Raw genomic sequence first — 11,870 nt, 5'->3', positions numbered from 1 at the left:
AACTGTAAAATCAAAAAATCAAATACAAAAGAAAAATAGAAAACAAGACAGTTATGAGAGCACTAATACCCACAGACTCTCTCTCTCTCTCTCTCAAAAAATCAAACCATGTTGTAATGTAAGCCCAGGAGAAAATAGGATAAATAATTGCCGGTGGTCTATATGTACTACAGTACTACCGAGGCTTTTAGCAGTGCAGTTTGCTGTTGACTTGGGGCTACTTCAACAACTTAATTGTCTGGCCTCTCAATGTGCTATATAATTTATAGATGAAGCTTGCTCTTTCCATTTTCCATTCCATTTCGTTTCAATGTAATAGAGCTGCGCATATCCTGTCGGAGATTTTGGTGTTATTATAAAAAGTAAAAACTCAGTTCGAAAAAATTGATAAATAAATAATTTAATTTGAAAAGAGTAGAATAATAAAGTATTATTGTAATTAAAATAATAATAAAAAGAGTAGCAATTTTTGCAATAAGAAACTAGTTGACAGGTGCGAAAGTACGTGTCAACAGAATAATTAATTCGCTAAAGCGAGAGAAGAGGACTTTTTAATGCAACCATACAATCCTATAAAAATTAAAAATTAAAAATTAAAAATATAAAATATAAATAATAAAGACAAAAAAAAAAAACAGTGGTAGCGATTGCATCCCCCACATTGACAACAACAACACAGTTACGTGTCTCTCTTGTTGATTAAGATTTCGTGGCATTGGTGTTATAAAGTAATAAAGTATAGTATAATACTATTCTTAGGCCAGCTTCAGCAGTCGCATCGATAATGTGAACATCCCCCACATGAGAATTATGAAAATGAAAGGGCCAGATTAAAGAGACTTAGGTGTACAGTGTATTGCAATTCAGTTCACAACCACTTGCTTCTCAAAAGAGGACAAATTTTCACTTTGAGCAATAAAGAAATCTAAAATTGTTAAATGAATCATATTCATATCTCATTCATTCCATACACGATTAAAATCCATAAAAAAATCAGTCCGGAAGATGGGTCATTCTGGGCAGGATATGAATCCCCACCGCTTCAAGTCCCACCGGTGTCTCCACAGCCCAAAACCTCGGCGGCGCCGCCAATACATCCACCACTAAAATCCCACGGCCACCACCGCAAACAACACAGACTCTGCCACCTCCGGCGGCGATCTGGTGGGCCCCTCTGAGGGTGTGGGACTCGAGAATCGGGTCCCACGCATCCCTCCCGGGATGGTACTTTCTCAAAACCCCCTTGGCCTCATCCACCACGTACATGACATCCTCATCCATGGCTGCCACTGGCCCTCTCCACCCTGCGATCATTCCCTCCGGCATCTCCTCCCACGCGTCCTTCTCCACATCGTACACGACTCCCTCTTTGGCCGCGTCGCCCTTCACATTCACCATGCAAAGCTTCCCTCTCCAACCCACTGCGTCTATTGCATCTCTGCTAAACCTCCCATCCCTAAGCGCACTCGCCTTCTCCCACTCCCACGCTAAGCAATCATTCAGGTTCTTCTCATTCCTTTTGTTTAAGTCCCACTTCTCCACGGATCGAGCGACGTCGTTGGAGAAGTGGGACCCGATCCCACTCGCCACGAACACCGCGCCGCGTAGTGCTCCGGCCGCGCACCAGCGGCGCGGGACGGCGAGTGGGGGACCCAGAGCCCATTTGTTGGCGAGTGGGTTGAAGACGAGAGGGCGAGGGAGAGCCGGAAAGAAGTTGTGAGTGGTGGCGGCGAGGAGAACCAAGTTACCGGAAACGGAGACGGATTGGATGGGGAGATTGCGAGATATGAAGGACGGGTGGCGGCGGAGGAAGAGGCGGAGAGGTGGATCTGGTGGCGTTGCGGGGAGGAGCTGCCAATTGGATGAAATTGGGTCGAAGGAATGGAATTGGATGGAATCAGGCAACGACGTCGTCGAAGGTGAGGAGAAGAGAGCGTACAAAGAAAGGAAAGGAGGGAAGGAAGAAGAGTAAAGGAGGCGTCGCCATGAGGTGCAGACTGAGTAGAGAAAGGAAGGGTGGACAACCAAGAGGCACGCTTGGGCTATGTGGTCGGGCAGTCCGGGCAGCAGATCAGACTCATGCTCCTTGTCGTTTTGACTTAGTTTTCTGCGTTTAGGGGAGCATCTGCTGGAGCTGTCTTCTTCTTCTTCTTCTTCTTCTTCTTCTTCTTCTTCTTCTTCTAGATCTGTGGCAGGAGCAGTTGTTTTTGTAGTAGCCATAGAAATTCAATTTGGGAACTTGGAAATGAGGGTGTGATCGTGCCGTGGGGTTTCAGCCTTAGTTGGGTTTTTTTCTTTTTTTATCTGCTTATCCTTTTGGCTTTAATTGCTTTCTTTCAAAGATTCAAAGAATCAGACAGACTTCTCGTTGGCGCAAAAGTGGTAAGCCATAATATTATGTCAGTACCGAGGCTAAAAGACAAAAGTGGGTGCCCTTTCCCTCTTTAACACCAACTGCTTTTCACCACCAAAAACAATGCACCGCTTTCTAAGCGTTTAGAGTCTTTAGACTTTAGTTAGTTGACCAGAGAGAGCAAGGGTAATTCTACTGAGAAATGCTATATTCTTTTTCTATTTTCTCGTCGATTTAAATATCATTTTTGTACAAAATTAACTAAAGAAAAAAATTGATTAGTAATCTTTTTCTTATCAAATATACAAAGGTTTTGGTCACATTTGCACTCACTATATATTTATTTAATAACAATTAAATATATAAAAAATTGTTATCATGAGATTAGACTGCTGCATGAAAAGGAAAAAACTGAAGGCACAAAAAGAACATTCATACTAACTAAATAGTGCATCATATTTAAATGCTAGCATCGAATTGCCAGCAGAATTTGGTCCCAGATAGTGGAGGATTCTCAAGTAGTAATAAATACCAAAAAAGGAACATGGAATTTGAAATTTGCACGAGAAAAAGAAAACTATACGGAATTTGCACGTCTAAAAGTCACGTTTATATACGTATCTAAACTTTAAATTTTTTATTAATTTTCTAAACTTTAAAATATTATCTATTTTACGGGTATAATTATTATGACAGAACACCTAGAAACAACAGATTAAGAACAAAGTTTCATAAACACATAATAGTACTATTTATCCATCAGACTGTTCATACTAAAGCACACGAGCACACGAACATCTTTCATGCAAGACCGAAGCAACCAAACAAATATTGCGAACACAGTTATTTGTCAATATGTTTATTGTTACATATATGAATATAACAAGACCAATCACCAAACCGAAGGCAACAAAGACCACAGCAACACACTTTAGCTTTCAGAGGTGTAAGAGCTGTCCCCAGATGATGAGGTTTCTTCCTGGAGACGCTTCATCTCCTCGTAAGCCCACTCAAGACCAGTACAGTAATGGAGTGGAGGGTTAAACCTACAATCATAAATATCATCTGGCAAGAATGCCCCATTCTCAATCAGAAATTTCACTGCTTCCCTCCTCCTCTCTTTGGCTGCACTGTGAAGCGGAGTCCCTGTTTTAACAAACACATGAAGGAGAACACATCAGCATATATCTTAACTTTTTTTTTGCATCTTTCAAAGAGAAATTAAAAACATAATAACATAAAACGATGTAATGAAGGGAGGGGAGTAAAGTTACTTACAGCCACAAGCACCCTTAGTTCTGGCATCAATGTTAGCACCATGCTCAAGTAATACATCCATAACCTCAATATGGCCACCCTCGGCAGCTAGATGAAGAGGGGTAACCCCTTGTGATTTGCGACCCCAAGCAGCAACATTCACATCCATTCCCTCCTCAAGAAGTCGCTTCACCTGCCCAAAGAAATGAATGCAAAGAAAATTTTGGATTAAGTAAAGAAAAATTTGGATCAAGTGACTAAGGCCCATCTGGGAGGTGTGATTTCAAAACTAGGGATTTATTTAATTACATAGTTAAACAGTTTGATTGAACCATTACAGTCCATACATTATAATTAGAAGATAACACATGTGTATCAAATAATTCCTTGTATGTAATTATTTCAAATACATTATATCTAGTTATTTCAAATACAATATGATGTTTTATATTTTTTTTTATAACTAATTTGGCCTTATTGTCAAATTCAAATTCTTTCTTTTAAACCATTCCATCCTAATGGACCCTGATTGTCAAACTATCCAATTATTTGGGGCCCAAGCAAGTGAAAAAAAGGTCATGGGAAAAGCAAAGTTTAGAGAATTTATTTAAAGAAAAAATAGTCTACTTTTTTATCGAGGCCTAATTGTCATTTACTTGTGGCTACTTTGGTCACCAATTGAGTCATATTTGTCCTTTAAAAAGTCCCAAAAGAGACCTGCACTTGCTCTCATATGTAACCATAATTAGCATGTGTTTGGAAAAAGAAAACAACCAAATAACAAAAAAGACAACATCTTTTATCTGGACCATATAATTTTACTACATTTATAAGCAAAGCCCAAACCAACAAGTAAAACTTGGTTATAGGGAGTGGGAGGTTGAAGCCAAACATATCATACAATGATCAGAATCAAATCATGAAAAGAATCCTCCAAACAACCTGTGCAGAAGTCTTCTGAGGTACATGTTTGCCCCATCAGTCTAGGTCAATGTTAGAAGGTATTGGTTAGTCCAAGGAGTAACTAACAAGATTACTAGGCCAAAGAACTCGCTTATGATATATTAACATGTGAAATGGAGAAACACATCTCAGATCCTTATGGTGCAAGTAGTGATATGTGATAGGTCCTGCATTGTGCCAAGGTTTATTCTCTCCTTATGTTTTACTCTTTTCTTTACTTCCTATCTGCTGACTTTCAGAGGTCCACAATCCCCTATCCCTAAGGTATTGAAGATAGTTTGGTCTCAAAACTGTTGTCCTGGTAGCTTGAGATCTACCTGATATCTATTGTACCTTCCAATCATAAAATATAACCTGTACATCCTCCTATGTCATCTTCGTCTTCAAATTCATGGTGTTCCAAAATAACTATGCCACTCAGCCAACTTGATGACATCACTACCACCTACTCTGAGCTGAAATTGATCAGCTATATTAGCTTTTACTAAGATAGCCTTCAAGTATCCTGAATTCCTGATTAACTAAGCACAGTTAAATGAATGATTGTACTTGAAGATTAAAGTTTTTGATAAGTTGCTCTCAAACAAACCCTCATAAAAATGGGTCAGCTCTCCGCTCTTTCCTTTGATTTAAATCAAATGCACTCTCTGCTTGCAAACAAACCCTCCTCTTTGAAATCAAAGTACCCTTATGATCTCTTTGAATGGAATGATTTGAAACGAGATATTTAGATTAGAGTTTTTTGTGTAAATTGCTTGATTATTCAAGAGAATGAGGGATTTCAAATTTCAAGAGAAAGCATTATTTCAAATCCCTTTTTTTCTTAAATAATAATATTTATAGGTGGATTTTACTAACCTACAAACTTAATATTTCTATAGTCCAATTAAGCAATTTACACAAAAAAACTCAAATCCAAATTCTTCATTTCAAAGATTTCCATCCAAGTGGACAATAAATTACAGCTACTGTCTGAAAATACAAGATGTTTGCGTTCCACCTCTATCATAGAACATGCACGAATCTAAAATTAGTTATAATTAAAGCCAGGCATTGTCCATATCTAAATAGTATTTGTAAAGCATATAGGAAAACCTTATTGTCACAAATTTTCTATATCATCCACGAGAAAAAAAATCTTAATCTGACATGATATTTTCTTTTTCTCAATCAGTTAGAATAGAAAAACAGAGGCGCATATCCTATTGAGCCAATCTATTGGGTAGTACTCTTCCTAAGAGCCATGCCCAATCTCAACAAAGCAACTAGAGTCACACGTATTCAACAAAATTCTCTACAACTACAACATAAATAGAATAATGAGCCTAACAAGTTACCTGATTAAGATCACCCTTGCGAGACCCAATATGAAGCAGAGTCCATCCTCTATCATCCCTATCCATCCCAGAACGAAACGACCGCCTTCTTGACACGTTCCGCCGGAGCGATCCCTCTCGCTCTAGCTCTTGCGGCATACTCTCTACTATTTTAATATATACCCAACTAAATACGAGAAACCCGAGTCGTTGAACAAGAGCAAATACGAACAAACACAACGAAAAAAACCCAACCCAGTAGAGCTCTTCTATGCAACAACTACAACAGAACACACCTCACCTTACGATCAAGACTTAGATTAGACCCAAGATTTACATGATTTGTAGGAAAATCACAGGAAAAAAGAAAACACCGAAAAAGGGCAATAAAGAAAGGGGGCGAGAAAATTAGCGAGAATGATTGGCCATGCAGTAGTTTGGTGCCAACGGATTCAAGCCAGGACCGAACACGCGAAGATTCTCAATCTCAAAGGTGACGACGACAGAGATGACCAACGGCGATGATGATGAGATTATATTCATAATTGATGCAAATGGGTTTCCAATTGATTTTTGTGTTTGAAAGAAAGAGAGACGGTGATGCTATCTATGTGTACTGGGTTTCCCGATTGATTTTGGACTCAGAGAATCATCAGAGATTCTTGGTTGGATTTGGAGAGAGTTTGGCGAGAGCGAGAGCGAGAGCGAGAGAGAGAGCTGAAGGAAGCCAAACCCTAAGATGATCGTGTTTGTCAAAGGTTCGTACGCGTGGCTACTTAAGGGAATAAAAGAGAGAGCAAGGGAGATAAATCACTTAAAGTTTTTTGTTTGGGTTATTGATATTTGATACCGAAGTCGCAGTTGTTCGATAGTTTCCTGGTAGCAGCCGTATAATTATTCATAATGTACTCAAGTTTGATTTTTGTCACTCAAGTTAAAAAAAAATAAAATAATTCAGATCGATTACACTAATAAATTGGTACATGATAATTAAAATCCTATAATATTATGGTGGGCTTAAACTTTTAGTAATCGAGTGCATTTACCTTTACACTCATGGCCAAGGTTTGAGTTCCCTTCTCTTTTGGCATTTCTTGTAACTGTTGATACTCAAATCCATCGAGCTCACCTGCCTCGTAATAAGCCACCATATGTCCACCTCTTATTACGACCAAGGATGATTTGAACCTGCTAGGCACTGACATAATTGATAGTCGGTGTGACCTCTAGGGTCTCGTGTGACAAGTATTTAGATAATCATATCATTATAAGCACTAGAATAATTAAGTCATGATTATACCTTTATAGCATCCCAAATCGTTCTTTAGGGCATCTCAAGTCGTTCCTTAGGGCATCCCGAGTCGTTCCTTGAGAATTTGAAATGTTTATACCCTTTATGCATTTCAAATTGTACCTAATGACATCTCAAATCATGTTTTGAAACTTCTAAAATCATACCCTAAAGTTTCTCAAGTCGTGCCTTTGAACATCTCAAGTCGTTTCTCAGGGCATCCCAAGTCGTTCCTTGAGAATTTCATTTCGTAACTTGAGGCATTTTAAATGTTTGTACCCTTTAGATATTTCAAATTGTACCTAGTGACATCCTAAGTCATGTTTTGACACTTCTAAAGTCATTTCCTAGATTGAGTTTCTCAAGTCGTGCATTATGACATCAAAAGTCGTTCATTATGACATCTCAAGTCGTTCCTTGAGAATTTTAAATGTTTATACCCTTCATGCATTTCAAATTGTACGTACATAGTGACATCTCAAGTCATGTTTTGAAACTTCTAAAGTTATATCCTAGAGTTTCTCAAGTCGTGTCTTAGGGCATCTTAAGTCTTTCTTTAGGGCATCTTAAGTCGTTCCTTAAGAATTTTAGTTAATAGCTCGAGGGATTTTAAATGTTTATACCCTTGATGCATTTCAAATTGAATCAAGTGACATCACAAGTCATGTTTTAACGCTTCCAAAGTCAAACCTGAGAGTTTCTCAAGTCGTGCCTTAGGAGATCTTAAGTCGTTCCTTTAGAATTTTAGTTCGTAGCTCGAGATATTTTAAACGTTTATACCCTTGATGCATTTCAAAATTGTACTAATGACATCCTAAGTCATATTTTGACACTTCTAAAGTCATACCCTAGAGTTTCTCAAGTCGTATCTTAGGGTATCTCAAGTCGTTCCTTAGAGCATCCCTAGTCGTTCCTCGAAAATTTCAGATCGTAGCTCTAGGAATTTTAAATGTTTATACCCTTGATACATTACAAATTGTACTTAGTGACATCTCGAGTCATGTTTTGACACTTCTAAAGTCATACGCTCGAGTTTCTCAAGTCGTGCCTTAGAGCATCTCAAATCGTTACTTAGGGTATCCCAAGTTATTCTTTGAGAATTTCAAATGTTTATACCCTTGATACATTTCAAATTGAACCTACTGACATCCCAAGTCATGTTTTGACACTTCTAATGTCATACCCTAGAGTTTCTCAAGTCGTGCCTTAGGGCATCCCAAGTCGTTCCATCAGAATTTCAGTTCATAGCTCGAGACATTTTAAATGTTTATATCATTGATGCATTTCAAATTGTACCTAGTGACATCTCAAGTCATATTTTGACACTTCTAAAGTCATACCCTAGAGTTTCTCAAGTCGTACCTTAGGGCATCTCAAGTCGTGTCTTAGAGCATCCCAAGTCGTTCCTTGAGAATTTCAATTAGTTGCTCGAGGCAGTTTAAATGTTTATACCTTTGATGCATTTCAAACTGTACTAAGTGACATCATAAGTCATGCATGTATTGACACTTCTGAAGTTCTACCCTAAAGTTTCTCCAGTCGTTCATTAGGGCATCCCAAGTCTTTCCTTGAGAATTTTAAATGTTTATACCCCTCATGCATTTTAAATTGTACCTAGTGACATCACAAGTCATGTTTTGACGCTTCCAAAGTCATACCTGAGAGTTTCTAAAGTCGTGCCTTAGGGGATCTCAAGTCGTTCCTTAAAGCATCCCAAGTCGATACTTGAGAATTTCAGTTTGTAGCTCGAGGCATTTTAAATGTTTATACCCTTTATGAATTTTAAATTCTAACTAGTGACATCCCAAGTCTTATTTTGACACTTTTAAAGTCATTCCCTAGAGTTTCTCAAGTCGTGCCTTAGAGCATCAAAAGTCATTTCTTAGGGCATCCCGTTGTTCCTTGAGAATTTTAAATGTTTATACCCTTCATGCATTTCAAATTATACGTATCCAGTGACATTCCAAGTCATGTTTTGAAACTTCTAAAGTCATACCCAAGAGTTTCTCAAGTCGTTCCTTAATGCATCTCAAGTCGTTCCTTGAGAATTTCAGTTTATTAGCTCAAGGGATTTTAAATGTTTATACCCTTGATGCATTTTAAATTGTGCAAAGTGACATACCGAGTCATGTTTTGATACTTCTAAAGTCATACCTTATGGTTTCTCAAATCGTGTTTTAGGGCATCCAAAGTCGTTCCTTAGGGCATCCCAATTTGTTCCTTAGAACATCTCAAGTCGTTCCTTGAGAATTTTAAATGTTTATACCTTTCATGCATTTCCAATTGTATCTAGTGACATTTCAGGTCATGTTTTTGAAACTTCTAAAGTCATACCTTAGAGTTTCTCAAGTCTTACATTAGGGCATCTCAAGTCGTTCCTTAATGCATCCCAAGTCGTTTATTGAGAATTTCAGTTAGTAGCTCAAGGGATTTTAAATGTTTATACCGTTGATGCATTTCAAATTGTACCAAGTGACATCCCAAGTCATGTTTTGACACTTCTAAAGTCATACCCTAGAGTTTCTCAAGTTGTAACTTAGGGCATCTCAAGTCGTTCCTTAGGTTATCTCAAGTTGTCCTTGAGAATTTTAAATGTTTATACCTTTCATGCATTTTAAATTATACCTAGTGACATCTCAAGTCATGTTTTGAAACTTCTAAAGTTATACCCTAGAGTTTCTCAAGTCGTGTCTTAGGGCATCTCAAGTCTTTCCGTAAGGCATCTCAAGTCGCTCCTTAAGAATTTTAGTTAATAGCTCGAGTGATTTTAATTTTTTATACCCTTGATGCATTTCAAATTGTTTTAAGTGACATCACAAGTCATGTTTTGACGCTTCCAAAGTCATACCTAAGAGTTTCTCAAGTCGTGCCTTAGAGGATATCAAGTCGTTCCTTAGTGCATCTTAAGTCGTTCCTTAGTGCATCTTAAGTCGTTCCTTAAGAATTTCAGTTCGTAGCTCGAGTTATTATATGCTTAATGCATTTCAAAATGTACTTAGTGACATCTCAAGTCATGTTTTGACACTTCTAAAGTCATATCATATAGTTTCTCAAGTCGTGCCTTTGGGTATCTCAAGTCGTTCATTTGGGTATCTCAAGTCGTTCCTTAGAGCATCCCAAGTCGTTTCTTTAGAATTTCAACTTGTAGTTCTAGGAATTTTTAATGTTTATACCCTTGATACATTTCAAATTGTACTCAGTGACATCTCAATTCATGTTTGGACACTTCTAAAGTCATACTCTAAAGTTTCCCAAGTCGTGCTTTAAGGCATCTCAAATCGTTACTTAGGGTATATATCTCAAGTCATTGTTTTAAAATTTTAAATGTTTATACCCTTAATATATTTCAAATTGAACCTACTGACATCCCAAGTCATGATTTGACACTTCTAATGTCATATCTTAGAATTTCTCAAGTCGTGCCTTTGGGCATTTCAAGTCGTTTCTTAAGACATCTCAAGTCGTTTCTTGAGAATTTCAGTTCGTAACTCGAGGCATTTGAAATGTTTATACCCTTGATGCATTTCAAATTATATATAGTGACATCTCAAGTCATGTGTTGACACTTCTAAATTCATACACTAGAGTTTCTGAAGTCGTGCCTTATGACATCTCAAGTTGTTCTTTAGGGTATCTCAAGTCTTTCATTTAGAATTTTAAATGTTTTTACTCTTTATGCATTTCAATTGTACCTAGTGAAATCTAAGTTATGTTTTGAAACTTCTAAAGTCATACCCTATAGTTTCTCAAGTCATGTCTTTGAGCATCTCAAGTCGTTCCTTAGAGCATCTCAAGTCGTTCCTTAGAGCATCTCAAGTCGTTCCTTGAGAATTTTAGTTTGTAGATCGAGGCATTTTAAATATGTTTATACCTTTGATGCATTTAAAATTGTAAGTAGTAATATCTCAAGTCATGTTTTGACACTTCTAAAGTCATACCTTAGAATTTCTCATATTGTACCTTAGGGCATCTCAAGTCGTTCCTTATGGCAGCTCAAGTCGTTCATTGAGAATTTCAGCTAGTAGCTCTAAGGATTTTAAATGTTTATACCCTTGATGTATTTCAAATTGTACTAAGTAACATCTCAAGTCATATGTTGACACTTCCAAAGTCATACCCAAGAGTTTCTCAAGTCGTACCTTAGGGGATCTCAAGTCGTTCCTTAGGGATGATAAGTCATTCCTTAAGAATTTTAGTTCATAGCTCAATGTATTTTAAATGTTTATAACCTTGATGCATTTCAAATTGTACTTAGTGACATCTCAAGTCATGTTTTGACGCTTTCAAAGTCATACCTTGAAGTTTCTCAAGTCGTATCATAAGGCATCCCAAGTCGTTACTTGAGAATTTTAAATCTTTATATCACTAATCTGTCAGAGAGATGAGTTGGTTTATCCTTGAAGGCATTTATCTAGAGATAGAAGTGTCAGTTATCTCATAATTTTAATTACAAAAACATATGTAAATTTTTTATAAGGAAATAATTGTATATTTGAGGAAAATTTCTCAATTTGATGTCTCATAAAAAAAAATTATAGCATAAATGTGAATTTTTTATATATTCTAGCAAATATATTCTAGCTAGATATAATTTTGAATGAATCAAAGTTATAAACACTTAAAATGTATTGAGTTATGAATTGAAATTTTTAAGGAACAATTTGAGAATTTCTAAGGTATGACTTGAGAA

The 11,870-nt window shown here is 37.2% G+C and overlaps 2 protein-coding genes across 2 annotated transcripts; both read right to left on the bottom strand.

The window, feature by feature from the left end:
• Window positions 1-983: 983 nt before the first annotated feature.
• On the bottom strand, window positions 984-2,510 carry KUF1 (KAR-UP F-box 1). Its single transcript, XM_086227497.1, has one exon. It carries the CDS (start codon window positions 2,218-2,220, stop codon window positions 994-996), a length of 1,227 nt encoding a protein of 408 aa, XP_086083623.1. The 5' UTR covers window positions 2,221-2,510; the 3' UTR covers window positions 984-993.
• Window positions 2,511-3,055: 545 nt separating this feature from the next.
• LOC147275061 (phytochrome-interacting ankyrin-repeat protein 1-like) lies at window positions 3,056-6,299 on the bottom strand. Its single transcript, XM_086257592.1, has 3 exons — window positions 5,911-6,299; window positions 3,632-3,803; window positions 3,056-3,499 (listed from the first exon to the last, which is right to left on the bottom strand). Exons 1-3 carry the CDS (start codon window positions 6,046-6,048, stop codon window positions 3,285-3,287), a joined length of 525 nt encoding a protein of 174 aa, XP_086113718.1. The 5' UTR covers window positions 6,049-6,299; the 3' UTR covers window positions 3,056-3,284.
• Between the last annotated feature and the right edge of the window lie 5,571 nt (window positions 6,300-11,870).

The sequence above is a fragment of the Dryas octopetala genome, chromosome 9 (assembly GCF_963921425.1).
Source record: "Dryas octopetala chromosome 9, drDryOcto1.1, whole genome shotgun sequence".
In the NCBI taxonomy this organism is placed as follows: Eukaryota; Viridiplantae; Streptophyta; class Magnoliopsida; order Rosales; family Rosaceae; genus Dryas; species Dryas octopetala.
Note: the sequence above shows the minus strand (reverse complement) of the source record. Positions and strands in the feature narration are given on the sequence as shown.